Below are 14,814 nucleotides of genomic sequence, written 5' to 3' on the forward strand. Positions count from 1 at the left end.
CTTCAGCAAAAGGATCTGAATGTAAACGCAATACAGTGTTTATATCAGGTATAAGTATTTCTGTACTTCTCTAAGGAAACCATTTATCCAGCGGGTTCCGTTCCAGAGCAGTGAACCAAAGACGGATCTCTTGGTTGAAAATGTAATGGAAAAAGTTATACCCTTTATATTTTAATATGTTTTAGCGTGTTTCATCTGTGAAAACTATTGTAAAAACAACAGCAGGATGTTATATCACAAAGGTTTACATATCGGAAGAAGTCTATACTTTGACCTTAGTAAACAGGACAAGAGCTGTTTACATGATATAATGACACAGCCCACGCTGAGTAAAGGGCAGAGTTGCAGCGTTAAGCTTACTGTAACACAGTTACCTCATACTGAGTTACAGAAATGTCAGTAATTGTAAACTACACATCCATACTAGCCTTCTCAACATAGAAATCAGGACCCTCAACAATTAGTTACTATACCAAAACCTTCAAACCACAAACAAATACTTAATTTTGTGCTTTCAGTATTTCATTATTTGGCTATGTAATAAATTAATGTGGATTAAAAAAAAAAAGCTTTTTAAACTTCTTGAACTTTACTGAGTGTACTAATAAATGCAGCCTTGAGAACTGCATTATTCAAATAAACCTACTCAGAAATCAAATAGAGGAGGTGTGTGTGTGTGTGTTTATGTGATGAGGGGGTGGGTTGTGTATTACTAGCTATTTAATCTGTACTTTAAGAGTTCATCCCAGTCAGTCATGGGTCGCCCTGGGGTTCAGATGTGGACATGGACACTGTTTGTCTTGAGCTGGTTGTGTGTGTACCAAGTGGTGGGAAAAATGTAAGTTTAGCATTAATGTAGATTTTTACATGACTTGCTAGTCGACAATTTTCCTGAATATTTGCTTTGTGGTTCTTCCTTTAGATCCACTGAGTAAACAACTGTTGTCCAACTTTTTTTTGCCTGTAGACAGTACATGGTGGCCATTCCTGCAGTCCTTGAAGCTGGATCTGAAACCAAATTCTGTGCGAGTCTCCTGCAGCATAACGAGACTCTGACGATGACCGTCGCTTTGCATTCTAGTGGAGAAAGAACAACGCTTCTCAAGCAGACGTCCAGTGAAGAGTTTCATATCTGTCATCAATTTAAGGTCAGCTTCCATAAGACATTTTTTTAAACTTTGTTAATGCAAATATGTTGGCTAAGAACCCAGAATCCAGAACACATAACAGAAGGCATTCATAATATTAAAATTGATGCATATTTGTTTTTGTTTTCTCTTAACCATTTTGTATCAAATATATTTTCGTCATAGGTTCCTTTGGTTCACAAAGATGTCGTGCGGAAGTTTGAGGTGAAAGTACGAGGCAACAAATTTTACTCAAGACAAGTCAGGAAAGTTATGATCAAAGTCTATCAGTCAATGACATTTGTCCAAACCGATAAACCGATCTACCTCCCTGGACAAACAGGTAACATCAAACTGCTGCTCGTTACATAACATCAAAATATTCCCATACTGTATATAGATATTTGAAGTGAAAAAACAGTACACGTACTAAATAAATGTACTAGTACATTTATCCAAAGTTGTATCTACACACCAAACTAAAACTCACCTGTTGGTTCTAATTCTTTAAGAAACTGCAGCTATTAGCGATAAGGTTTAAAACTAACTACCAACTATAAAAACTAGAAAAATGGCATAATTTTGTGGACACATGTTTTGTGGACATTTGATGTTTTCTATGTTCTAGTGTGAAAATAATATGGGTGTATAAGATTTGCAGACAGTACTTTAAACTTGTGGGCGGTGTTTTTCCTTCCATGATTGTTCTTGTTCTTGCTCCTCTTCCTCTATGGATACTGCTGCCTGAGGTATTCAATAAGTACATCAGGGGTCATCTTCCTGATGTACTCAAGGATCTTAGGATCTATTTCATATATTCAGTTTTTCCATTCATTTTTCTCATGAAACAATCTACTGTAGGTGAGATGTAAATAAAACATTGTTCCGCTTTTAGTGATATATTTGATTTTCTTTCAGTTCATTTCAGAGTTATTTCACTGGACACCAAGTTCAGACCTGTCAGTCGACTGGTAAGTGTCTCCTTACTTTTTATTTCATGATGTTAATAGAATAGTATTGCATGTATTTTCTGCCGAAGTAAATGAGGATATACTGGCAAGTGAGATTGATTGTTGTGATTTTGTTTAATTTGTTGCACAGAAAATAAATTCATTAAAACAATTTTCTTTTTTACTCATATGCAGTTGGTTTAAAATGGCAAATAGAAATCATGTGGGTGGTGTGTGCTAACCTGCTAAACAATGATGATTTCGGAAGAAGAGATTAGATCTGCACACTTATTACTTACAACACCAAAACACTGACTGCTCATAACAGACATGTAAAAACCCAGACTCTATTGATGGTTGTAGTATAAAACTCATAATTGTGATCTTTTTTAATTTGCAGTACAACATTATTGAAATAGAGGTAAGAAAGCATCCACACATTCAATATTAACACTTTCAATATTTAGCATGTAGCCCATTGTCTACAATTGTTTTGTTTATTCTAATATGAATATGAAAACATATTATTTAATTTACCAGGATGCTAATGGGAACCGGATTGGACAATGGCTCAATGTAACATCTAACAGTAAAATATTGCAGCTTTCTTACTCCTTGAATTCTGAAGCTCGTGAAGGGTCTTATAAAATCATTGTGTCAGTCGCTGAAAAAAAAGTATTAGACTTCTTCAAGGTGGAGAAATATGGTATGTTGTCTCTAATCTTTTAATATTATTTTGTATCCACATTCAATGAACAAAATTAACATTTACAACATAAGTGTCCTTAGTAAAGAGTTTTAAAAACCTTAATTTTTCCACAGTTTTGCCTAAGTTTGATGTTAAAATGAAGGCATCTGATGAAGTAAGTATTGTGCAGGAGGAAATCAAAGCTGAAGTATGTGCAGAGTAAGTAATTAGCAGTTCTCATGTAGCACATTCAAATTTCTAATGATCAAAAAAGGTCAAATTTGGTGGTCGAAACACTGAATTCTGTGTTTGTCATCAAACCAGGTATACATATGGACAGTCAGTACCAGGAAGAGTTAAATTTGAGGTGTGTCGACCTCTTTCAAGCCATATTCCAGTTTCTCGTGTTATCACGCCTGAACATCTGAAGGGAGTCCCGAAGGTTACTGCTCCATGCTACAAGGAGACAAACAAGGTAAAGTTTCGACAATATGGTTTGGTTGCTTTCACATAACAGGTGCTAATGCTTCATTTTGATGTTTTAAACATCCTGATAGTTTACTTAAACAGTAAGAAAAAACTGAAGGACATCGGCCTGTTTGTTCAATAGAGGTAAAACTGTCAATGCCAAAATGTTGCTTCCCTAGAAATGGACACAGAAATGGAAATGTTTTGTTCCATTTTATAATATAATATAATATTTATTATTTGTTTCTAAATTATTATTATTATTTCAGTTAAATTAATTTTCCAGCTTTCTAGGTATTAGATTATTTTTATGTTGTGTCTGTGTTATGTTTCATTTTATTTGCTCTTTTATTGCTTAGTTTATGTTATTTTTTTTAGATGGACAAGAAAGGCTGTGCTACTTTTAGCTTCAACATGTCAACTTTCACAAAAATGGATGAAAAGGTGCTTGAAAATTCATTGAATCTTGCTGCTAACATGGAAGAGGAGGGGACAGGTATCCTTTATCATATCTTTCAGTTATATTGACAGTTGTTTTTTTTTTCTTTATTTTTATTCACTCTAACAAGGAATTGTCTTATACAGGTGTTTCACACCGACAGGTGAAGGTGATTAGGATTTCCCATGTTGCTGGGCGGTTGTCCTTTATAGATACACCTGCGATTTATCATCAAGGATCGAATGTTGAGGGAAAGGTAAGTGTCAAATGTTGTCTTGACTTCATTGTCTACAAACAGTTGAAATACTGCACATTCTCACTAATAAAATGTTGTGCTTCTAACAGGTTAAAGCAGTTTATTATAACAATACACCCATTCCCAACCTGACAGTGTGTCTGCTTGTGGGGGAAAGGTGGTCATTGCATGAGCTACAAAATCTCACAACAGACAGTGAAGGAGTTGCTACTTTCTCATTTAACACAACCAACTATAGAGCGGGTATCGTCCTCCATGTAAGTAAGCATTAGCTGTAAAACTACAATAATATGTCAAACAATTGTTTAGTCTTAACACTTACATGAAGATAATATTGTGCTGTATATAAGTGATCAACAAAACATACAAAGTGACAAAAGCTGTTTACTATTTTCTGTTCTATTTCTATACCTTAACATTTGTCTGACCTATAACTTCCTCAAGATCACCTGATTTGTCATGTTGTTGTAAATGTGCAGGTTAGGGGGCAACACCCTGGTTATGGAACTGCATTCTATGCCCAGGGAGAACACAGGTTGTCTCTGGCACAAGATGTTTCTCAGAATACTAAAACAGTCAGCTCCCTGGAAGTGAAGAAGAAGGACAAACCACTTTCCTGTGACACGGAAGAAGACATCTTCATTCAATACACTATAGTTGGAGGAGCCCAGGGCAATGTGGATGTGATGTATCTGGTAGGTGATGGGTGAACTATTTGACTTCCACCACAGATAGAGAGACTAAAGCCTGCAACAAGATTTTCAAGTGTTGTACCCAACGGTTTTGCGTAGTGGTTTCCATGCAGATGATTCAGAAAGCTACTGCTGCAGATGAATAAAGTTTTAGTGTTACACAACATTACTCATTCTTTATGCAAATCTCACAGGTCTTATCCAGAGGAGCCATTGTCTTGCAAAGTCATAAAGAAATTGAAGTTAAAGATAAATCAGGTGGGCAAAGATCAGACTTAATTATGAGTTCAGTGAATTAAATCTTAAAAAGCTGTTTAATTGACCTATGGAAGCATGTAAATAATACAAGTTAACAGGGAGCAAATCGTTCAAAACAGCTGGTTTTCCTGTTTCAGTAAATGAGGGTGAGGTGTCCTTTAAGCTGAAGGTGTCTCCAGAGATGGCACCAGAAGTTCAGGTTGTGGCTTATGCTGTCCTCCCCAGTGAGACGATTATCGCCAACAGCGCCGACTTCTCCACGGAGAAATGTTTCAGTCACAAGGTCAGTAAGACAAGAAGACATGTGGCAACAACTGCTCATCACATGTAGGTGTAGAATGTAATTCGTTTTAGTTTATAATAAAAGTCAATATTTATCCCTTTTATCTGAGTTTCTACTTTTATCTGACTTGATCAGTAAAGTTTCATGTCTGATGGTGTGTGATCTTCACATTGTTGTTAAAGTAATTGATTGCCAATTAAGGTTAACTTCAGTCAACATTTCCACATGGACTCTTATGTAAATAATGATTATGCAAATAGAAATAACAGCATCTGACTTGCATGCTAGAAAAATAAGACGGATGCTTGTTTCATGTTCCTGATGTGCATACAGTATTACATATCTTTACCTTTAGTCTGGAAGGTTTACTGTGTGTTCTGTGTGTATCAGGTGTTGTTGGAGTTTTCTCCGTCCTCTGCTGTCCCAGGAGAGAAGACCACCATGCAGGTAACAGCTGAGCCAGACTCTCTGTGTGGAGTCAGCGCTGTCGACCAGAGTGTCCTCATAAAGGAGCCAGGAAAAGGTCTAAATGCAGACAAGGTGAAAACTGTAATCAACTGAAAACTAGATCCATCCATCTGCTGGATAGTGTTTTTCTTGTTTACATCATCAGTCACCCAGAACTCATATTGTTCCTAATGAAAAAGTTTTTATTTGTCAGGTATAAAGGTTTAACCTTTAGATAGAGGTAGAGTTCTGACAGACATCCACTGTACTTTATATATCCATGTTTCAAGAGAAAAATCTAGGACTTATATTACTTACAAAATAATCTACCCAATCATAAGAGAAACAATTATGTCTCTACTCTTTTTCAGGTATTTAAGTTGCTGCCTGTCACAAAATTTTCCAATATTCCACCTGAGGTCCAAGATACTAAAGAATGTTTTAGTGTAATAAGAAGAAGAAGAATATATTTTTTACCCCCTTCAGGAACTGAGAAAGACACCCATGCAGTTTTCCAGGTATTTTTCCTACATTAATTACGATACAATTTGGATAATATGAAGACAACATAAATGTTAATTAACAAAAGTGTTTACATATAATTAACTTTTTGGTGACATTATGTATATTTGATTATCTAGAATGTAGGGCTGAAGATGGTAACAAACAAGTTTATTCGAATGCCTCCATGTCTCCAGTTCAACGACAGATTATCTTTCATTCGCAACCATGGTGACTAAATTCCTTTAAATACTAGTATTTACCAGTAAGTAAACTTGCCTCTACCAGTGCTTTATTAATTTCTGGTGTCGTTTTAGGTATTGCTCTTAGATATAATGGTTTCCCCACAGTCGGATACCGACTTTATAAGAAACTTGGTCCTGTTGGTGATAGAGGTGGTGCATTTATTCCTGATGCTCCACCAGTAGTGACTGTCCGCACATTCTTCCCTGAGACGTGGATATGGGACTTGGTTGAAGTTGGGTAAGCTTAAACTGCAAAGGGTGGTAGAAATGAAGTAGAAGGGAAATTTTGAAACCAATAATGTTAGTTTAGCTTAATTTACCCAGGGAGTCTCATTTAATCAATATATTCTTATTGTATAACCATACAGTTGATTCACCCAAACAATCAATCAAACAACATGAGAGGGTTGTTTGAAAATACACTGCATCCAAAAAGTAGTAACCAGAACCACCTTAACTTTTTCCACATTGGAAAGCCTTATTCCAAAATGGATTAAGTTCATAATTTTCCTCAAAATTCTAGAAATTACACCATAATGACAAAGTAAAAGTCATTTGTTTTTTAATCTAATTTTATTAGAAAATAAATATGAAAAAACTTCCTTATACAAAAGCTTTCAAAGCCTTAGCCATGACACTCAAAATTAAGCCTTGGTGCATTCTGTTTCCACTGATCATCCTTGAGATGTTTCCACAACTTATTTGGAGTTGGCCTTTGGGAAATTCAGTTGATTGGACATGATTTGGAATTACACATGTCTATATAAGGCCTCACAGTTAACAATGTATCTTAGAGAACAAACCAAGCCATGAAGCTGAAACAAGGAATTGTCTTTAGACCTCCAAGACAGGATTGTATCGAGACACAGATCTGTGAAGAAAAAGTTCTGCACACACACAGTGGCCGCTATCATCTGTAAATGGGAAAAGCTTGGAATCGCCAGGAATCTTCCTATAGCGGGCCGCCCGGCCAAACTAATCAATTGAAAAAGAGCCAGGGAGATGACGAAGAACCTAGTTTTCACCCTGAAAGAGTTCCAGAGAGGAGAACTTTCCAGAAGAACAACCATCTCTGCAGAACTCCACCAATCAGCCCTGTATGGTTGATGGGCCAGAAGGAAACCACTCCTAAGGGACTCTTTAAACCATGTGAAAGACAATCTTTGCATTGATGAAACAAAATTAAACTCTTGGCCTGAATGCCAGGCACCGCTCAGCACCTGGCCAATTGCATCCATAAAGTGAACCATGGTGGTGGCAGTATTATGCTTTGGGGATGTTTTTCAGTGGCAGGAACAAGGAAACTCAGGATTGAGGAAAGGATGAAAGCAGCAATGTACAGAGACACCCTTGATTAAAACCTGTTTCAGATCGCTCTGGACGTCAGACTGGGACGACAGTTTATTTTTCAACAGGACAGTGACCCTAAGCACACAACTAAGATAGCAAATGACTGGCTACTGGAAAACTCAATTTTGAAATGAGACTAAACATAACAAAATGTGAAAAACATTAAGTGCTGTCAATACTTTCTGGATGCACTAGTGAACTAGTACCACCTGAAGCCTGTTGGAGTTTTAGTTTCTTTTTCTGCAACAACTGCAAAATATTTCAGTCTCAAAAACATTTGAATATATTTATGTTTAGGGGGCAACTTTGATTAACCCACCACATGATTGATTTAGAGTTTTGAAAGGTAACAAATATATACAGTAATAAGATAGAAAGAAAGACACCAAAAACAAAAAGCCAAAGAGAAATAATGTGTTTTAAGAAAATATTTAAAAACACAAAGTCAGTGACTATTCAAGTGAATGTGACCATCCATCATTAGGACTTAACTGGCATCTCAGCAACAGAAAAAGCCTAACCTAAAAATTAACTAAAATTAACTTAACCAGACTAATACTGGATGATTAGACGAGAAAAGTATGGAAGACACTTTGGATAATAACCCAAAACACAGAGAAAAAACAAAGAGCATTCAAGGCAAGGAGAGCTAGGATATTGTTTACTGGTCAAGTCAGACATCTGATCTCATCCCAATTTCTATTAATGAAGACAGCACAGACCCACAAACTTGACTCTCATGGACCTACAGTAACTGTGTTTTCTGATCCAGGGAGTCTGGAACAAAGGATGTGTCCCTCACTGTCCCAGACACCATCACCACCTGGGAGACGGAGGCTTTTTGTTTGTCCTCTCAAGGTTTTGGTTTGGCTCCTCGTAAAAAAATCACTGTGTTCCAGCCCTTTTTCCTAGAGCTCACCCTGCCCTACTCCATCGTCCGGGGGGAGCAATTTGAACTGAAGGCGACCATCTTCAACTACCTGACCAGTTGCATTATGGTAATCAATGATTTTCAAATTACATAACTAAGTGTCAGCATACAAACAGGTTCATAATGATAATGTTAACATGCTGTGTTACACTGTTCAGCATCTTTGTTTACTGTGTTAGCATGCTAGAGGTTTATGATTAGCACTAAACACAATCTGGAGCTAAAACCGAACAAACTGCCAAATCCCATTAGAAGATTATTCTGATATTAAGATTTATGCTTTTAACTTTAACTTTGAAACTCTTTGTCCATGAATCATTCTATCAATAGTTTGAGTCCATACAAATCTTGCAGATCTCTGTGTTTGTCTAGTTTCAGATTACTGGTTGTTTTGGGACAAAGCTTCACATGGTGGAGCTACTTTTAGCTTCTATGCTGCTCAAATGTGTACCAAACTATCAGCTGTGCTGATTCAATGACTACCACTGAACTACGCATGACATTGCTTTTATTAAGTGGTTTATACCTGCACAACTTATTAGAGACCAGCATGCACTAGTTATTATCCTCACGAGTCTCCATCAACAATCTGGACTATCTTTCTTTGAAAATAGAAAAAGATTTTCTGATATATCTTATATATTTTACTTATTTATTTACTGTGTATATGTGAAGCTCGACTGCTTTTGTTGTATGTCTACACAACAGCCTGCAGTTAAATAAACTGTCTGCATTTGCTAGAAATCTCCTGGGTTAAATTATAATTCATATTATTTATTCAACAGATCAGTGTGACTCCAGCTCCCTCTTTAGATTACAACCTCACCCCTCTCTCTGGAGACCAGTACACATCCTGTCTGTGTGGTAATGAACGAAAAACCCTCAGCTGGACTATGGTTCCTTCAGTTTTAGGTAAGACTGAAACCATTTTTGATGGTTTGAGAAATTCTAATAGAAAAAGATGACATTTAATTTAGCTTTGTTTTAGGGGTTGTGAATGTGTCTGTGACTGCTGAAGCTGTAGCATCCCACGCTACATGTGACAATGAGATTGTGAGCGTGCCAGACAGAGGACGTATCGATGTGGTCACAAAATCTCTCATTGTGAAGGTTGGTGTCTGAAGTGCAAGATGACAGAGTTCACTATTAACATACATTTTTTATCTCAGACTGTAAAAATGAAGGTACATTATTTTTTATCTTCTTCCACTGTAGGCTGAGGGAATTGAGATGGCAAAGGCCCACAACTGGCTGTTCTGTCCAAGAGGTCAGTATGTACCGAGGAAAAATAATTGCTGACTGCAAGTTTTTGGCCGAGAGTGTTACAGATGGTGTTTGGAAAAAGCCTAAGGAGCGTCTAAGGCTTGCTGCTGAGAATCAAAATCATCAATCATAAAAACAGGAGAGGGTGCACTTCTAACACCTGAGTTATGTGTCCAAAAATCACCAAAAGTTGGATTTTGCATATTATGGGCACATAAACATTTTGTACATAGTGTAGTTCATACTGTATTCCTAGTGAAAACTATGGAAAAGATAGGAACATTTGAAAACAACAAGTAGTTGCATAAAACAAAGACTATATTTAGAGTTATACTAGAAACATTCCATGATGTCAATTTAGCTCCTTAAAATCTTTGTAATGTAATATAAATGGACAGTGGAATGGTCCTTCACTTCAACAAGCCTGTATAAAGGATAATAAACTTGGAAACATTTTGTTCTATTTGTAAACAGGAGAAGCTTTGACAGAAGAAATAGACATACAGCTCCCAGAGAATGTGATTGATGGATCTGCTCGTGCTTCAATATCTGTTCTGGGTAAATTGATGGATTTAATAATATTTATAACAGTGTCAGGTACTAAAAATGGACTGTTCTCAGTGACTGTTGTTGTGCAGGTGACATCCTGGGCCGAGCCCTGCAGAACCTGGATGGACTGTTGCGTATGCCGTATGGATGTGGGGAGCAGAACATGGCACTTTTAGCTCCCAACATCTACATCCTCCAGTACCTGAAGAACACACAGCAGCTGACACCAGCCATCAGTGAAAAGGCTACAAACTTCCTCACTAGTGGTCAGTCTCTGTTTGCTTTTTACTGCTGCTAAAAAGAAAAGAAACTCAGACATGTTAGATTATCAGACGTCATTTACCCGTAACAGCCTGGTCCTGTCTGTAAATGTTTGTCATTCCAATAGAAGACTTCAGATTAGGGTTCTGTTGCCCTGTGGTAGGTTTATCATATTGTATTCACATGTGTGCATCATTAATACAATAAATGCATTAAATTGCACTGTTTGTTTTACAGGATACCAGAGACAGCTGAACTACAAACACAACGATGGTGCTTACAGCACATTTGGATCAGGACCAGGGAACACTTGGTAAGAACATTACTTATTAAACATATGCACAAAGTATCTAGAATTTACCATATCACATCGTGATATACAGAGTAACACAAAACGTAGATTATGTGACACTATAAAAAAAATAGGCACATGTAGCACAAACAACACTCCAGTTACCTTATGTCTTTTATAATCCAAATATTCTTTGCAGCAACTTATTACAGTGTCTTATTCTGTCAGATAAAATCTAACCTTGTTCTTTGCTTCTCCTCAGGCTGACTGCATTTGTGCTGAGATCTTTTACTAAAGCTCAGTCTTTCATCTACATTGACCCAACAAAGATTAAAGAGTCTAAAACTTGGCTGAAGAATAAACAACGAGAAAACGGCTGTTTTGAACAGTCAGGAAAACTCTTTCACAACGGAATGAAGGTTAGTTGACAGTATCTATACAGTCAGAATGAAAGTGACTGACGCTAATACAATCTGAACTTATACTTAGATTTTACGTAAGTTACATGTTACATGTATAAAACTATCACTGTGTATGTTGTGTCTCTCTACAGGGTGGTGTGTCTGATGAAGTGACTCTCACTGCTTACATCACTGCTGCCTTCTTGGAGATGAACATGTCAGCAGATGTGAGCAAACTAGTAAAACACTGTACAGCAAATATCTTTCTTAAACTGGTTCATTGATTATAAAAGATTTAGACCCTCTGTGTTGTATAAATGTATACATTTGTCACTTAGCCCACCAATATACACTATGGTTGTAAATAATAATATGATTTATGATATTGTTTTGCAAATGTATCAAAAATTAAAAACTCTTTCTTATGAACACTGATAATCATAGGTACAACTTTTTCTTTTTTTACTTTGAATGTATTCATCTTTTAAATGAAAGATAATGGATAATTTATTATAATTTGTTTCAGAGTCCTGTGATAACAAAGAGTCTGTCGTGCCTCAAAGAGTCCATCAGTGACCTCAGTAACACCTACACTACAGCTCTGCTGGCGTACGTCTTCACCCTGGCAGGAGACATGGAGACTCGTGGTCACCTTCTGCAGCACCTGGACACAGTTGCATCAAAACAAGGTGAGTCATCGTCTTAAAAAGAAGAAGAAGGACTCTAACAAAGGCTCAGTTTATAGTTTCATTCTCTCACCCTTTCGCCTCAACAGGAGGTGAAGTTGTACCAGAAATTCCTCCTTTGTTTGCAGATATTTTTGTTGATGTTTTTTTTAGAAGGGTTCCTCCACTGGTCTCAGACTGCAGCAGAAACTTCAGCCTCTCTGTCTGTGGAGATCAGCTCTTATGTGCTACTCGCCAAACTCAGCACCTCCCCGACAGCTGAAGAACTGGGCTACAGCTCCGGCATCGTCAGGTGGCTGACGGGGCAGCAGAACTATTATGGAGGCTTCTCCTCCACACAGGTACTTTAAAGCCCAAAGAGATTCAAGTAGTACCAGTAATTGCAAATACAGGATTCCTCTCTGGGAAACAAACAATATATGAACACCATTTATCACTAAAAAACTTTAGTGTATGTGTGGGTCCTCTCCAGGTACTCCAGCTCTGCCCACCTCTAAAGGCTAGGTTTATTGGTCACTCTAAATGGCCCATGGTTGTAACTGTGTGTGAGTGGTTGTCTGCCTCTATGTTGGCCCTGTTATGGACTGGCAACTTGTCCAGAGTGTTTCCCGCCTCTTGCCATGACAGCTGGGATGAGCTGCAGCATCCCTCTGACTCTTTAGAGGACAGGTGGTTAGGATAATGGATGGATTGAAGCATTTTCACAAATTCAAACTGGTGGTTATCTGGAAACTACAGAACATACCCGAATGAATATCATTTATTAGATTACATCAAACTCTTTTTTTGTGTGTATCTGTGTGTTGTACATGTAGGACACCGTGGTGGCTCTCCAGGCTCTGGCTCTCTACTCCACTCTGGTGTTCAGTCCTCAGGGTTCAAGCACAGTGACGGTCCAGTCTCCCAGTGGTCAGCTGACATTTGATGTGAACCAGGACAACAAACTGCTCTACCAGGGGAAGACGCTGCAGGACACTACAGGGAAGTACAGCCTGGAGGTGAAGGGCACTGCATGTGCCTCAGTACAGGTCTGTCAACATAAAAAATGGACATAGAAATTGAGGAAATGTATTTTTGAAACTTTGTTTTAATAAATATTAAATGTTGTGTTTGTGTTTCCCAGATTTCTCTTCATTACAACATCCCCACTCCGCCTGATGTCACTACACTTAGTGTGGAGGTCAAACCTGAGGCCGACTGCAACAGTGAATCTCACAGACCCAAACTCACTCTGAAGCTAAAATCTCTGTAAATAACCGACAGGCAAATACAGATCATCTCATATAACTAACAGGACTATGAAAACCAAGGTTCAATCTTACTGAGTCACATCATGTTTTCATTTATTCCAGATACAGTGGAAAGTTAGACAGTACAAACATGGTGATCCTGGACATCAAAATGCTGTCTGGGTTTGTCCCAGACTCAGAGTCTTTGAAGAGGGTGAGTTAATTAAATCCACCTCTTCTGAATATGAATATATGAAGATCTTTTAGTGATTTTTTGTCTTTATCTAAAATGACAGTATTAGTTGAGACACAGACAGTAACAAACACAGGAGAAGAGAAGGGGGCATGACAAGCAGCAAAGGTGATGATAACACAGCTGAATATTGTCTCCTCACAGCTCAAACGTGCCTTGTTTGTGGATCGTGTTGAAGAAAAGGAAGATCATGTTCTGATGTATATTCAACAGGTGAGAGGACTTTACATCAGGTAACAAACAAAGATGCTCTCCAGATTGTATCTGATGTTGTCAACCTGTATCTAACCAACAGTTACCAAAGGACATACCAATTAACCACCAGCTGGAGATTGTTCAGGAGATCCCAGTGCAGAACCTGAAGCCAGCTGTGGTCAAGATCTATGACTACTACCAGCCAAGTAAGAAACAATTCATACCTCCTGCCTAAATCCAACACACAATGGCAGACTATATAGTACTGTTACTTGAACAAACTAAATATTTATAATAAAATATAATCAGAATGTACCACCAATGTTAAAAGCTCTGGGTACAAGAATAAAGCTTGATATTTTATTTTCTGTTTCTCTCAGGTGACCAGGCAGAGACAGAATACATCTACCCTTGTGTTGCAGGTAACAGTGCACAATAATGTAGAAATGGATCGATGAATTGGACACTTTAATCTGGACATTGACTTAATTTAACTTTCAACATTTCTTTTTCAGCTTGATAAATGAAGTGTTGTCAGCTGACAAGTCATCACTGATTTCATTTGAATAAAAACATATTTAATTAAAGCTTTAGCTTGTTTATTTCCACATCTGGCTGTGTGAACATGCAGCTAACGCTAACTTTCTATTCTGCCACATTCTTAAAGCTGTATAACTACGGTGTGTTTTCTAAAATGGACTTCTTGTATAATGGTCAATAAAATTTAACTTTTCACTACTGAGTGGTATTGTCACTTTGGAAAATATTCACATTCCACATGTTGCTTTTTTGTCTTGAAAAGTCTAGTTAAACTCTTGAAGACTCTAGTCTCTGCAGAGAACATGTAACAGATAGTGTGAGTAGTTATATAAATATATTAATTTCATCTCCATCTTCATTTTCATAAGCACCTCTGTCACACATGTGGCAGCATTGCTGGCAGTAAAATTAGTAGATCACTTAAGTAGGTTGTTCCACCATCGTGCAACCAATGAGCTGTAAAGTTTTGCCTGAGATCTTTTGGTGAGGTGACCACAATCACTTGCTTAC

The 14,814-nt window shown here is 37.5% G+C and overlaps 1 protein-coding gene across 1 annotated transcript; it reads left to right on the plus strand.

Annotated features, from left to right (window-relative positions):
* Window positions 1-755: 755 nt before the first annotated feature.
* Window positions 756-14,502, plus strand: LOC113148110 (alpha-2-macroglobulin-like). Its single transcript, XM_026339608.1, has 36 exons — window positions 756-838; window positions 968-1,148; window positions 1,314-1,470; window positions 2,046-2,098; window positions 2,478-2,498; window positions 2,618-2,783; window positions 2,900-2,984; window positions 3,090-3,240; window positions 3,612-3,729; window positions 3,819-3,928; window positions 4,018-4,185; window positions 4,408-4,623; window positions 4,815-4,878; window positions 5,016-5,161; window positions 5,552-5,701; window positions 5,980-6,126; window positions 6,250-6,340; window positions 6,427-6,592; window positions 8,477-8,702; window positions 9,421-9,547; window positions 9,624-9,745; window positions 9,851-9,902; window positions 10,373-10,456; window positions 10,537-10,713; window positions 10,946-11,021; window positions 11,263-11,419; window positions 11,554-11,628; window positions 11,928-12,090; window positions 12,241-12,428; window positions 12,903-13,115; window positions 13,211-13,335; window positions 13,440-13,530; window positions 13,714-13,782; window positions 13,865-13,970; window positions 14,145-14,186; window positions 14,280-14,502. Exons 1-36 carry the CDS (start codon window positions 756-758, stop codon window positions 14,282-14,284), a joined length of 4,371 nt encoding a protein of 1,456 aa, XP_026195393.1. The 3' UTR covers window positions 14,285-14,502.
* The last annotated feature ends 312 nt before the right edge of the window (window positions 14,503-14,814 follow it).

This window comes from Anabas testudineus, chromosome 13 (assembly GCF_900324465.2).
Source record: "Anabas testudineus chromosome 13, fAnaTes1.2, whole genome shotgun sequence".
Lineage (NCBI taxonomy): Eukaryota > Metazoa > Chordata > Actinopteri > Anabantiformes > Anabantidae > Anabas > Anabas testudineus.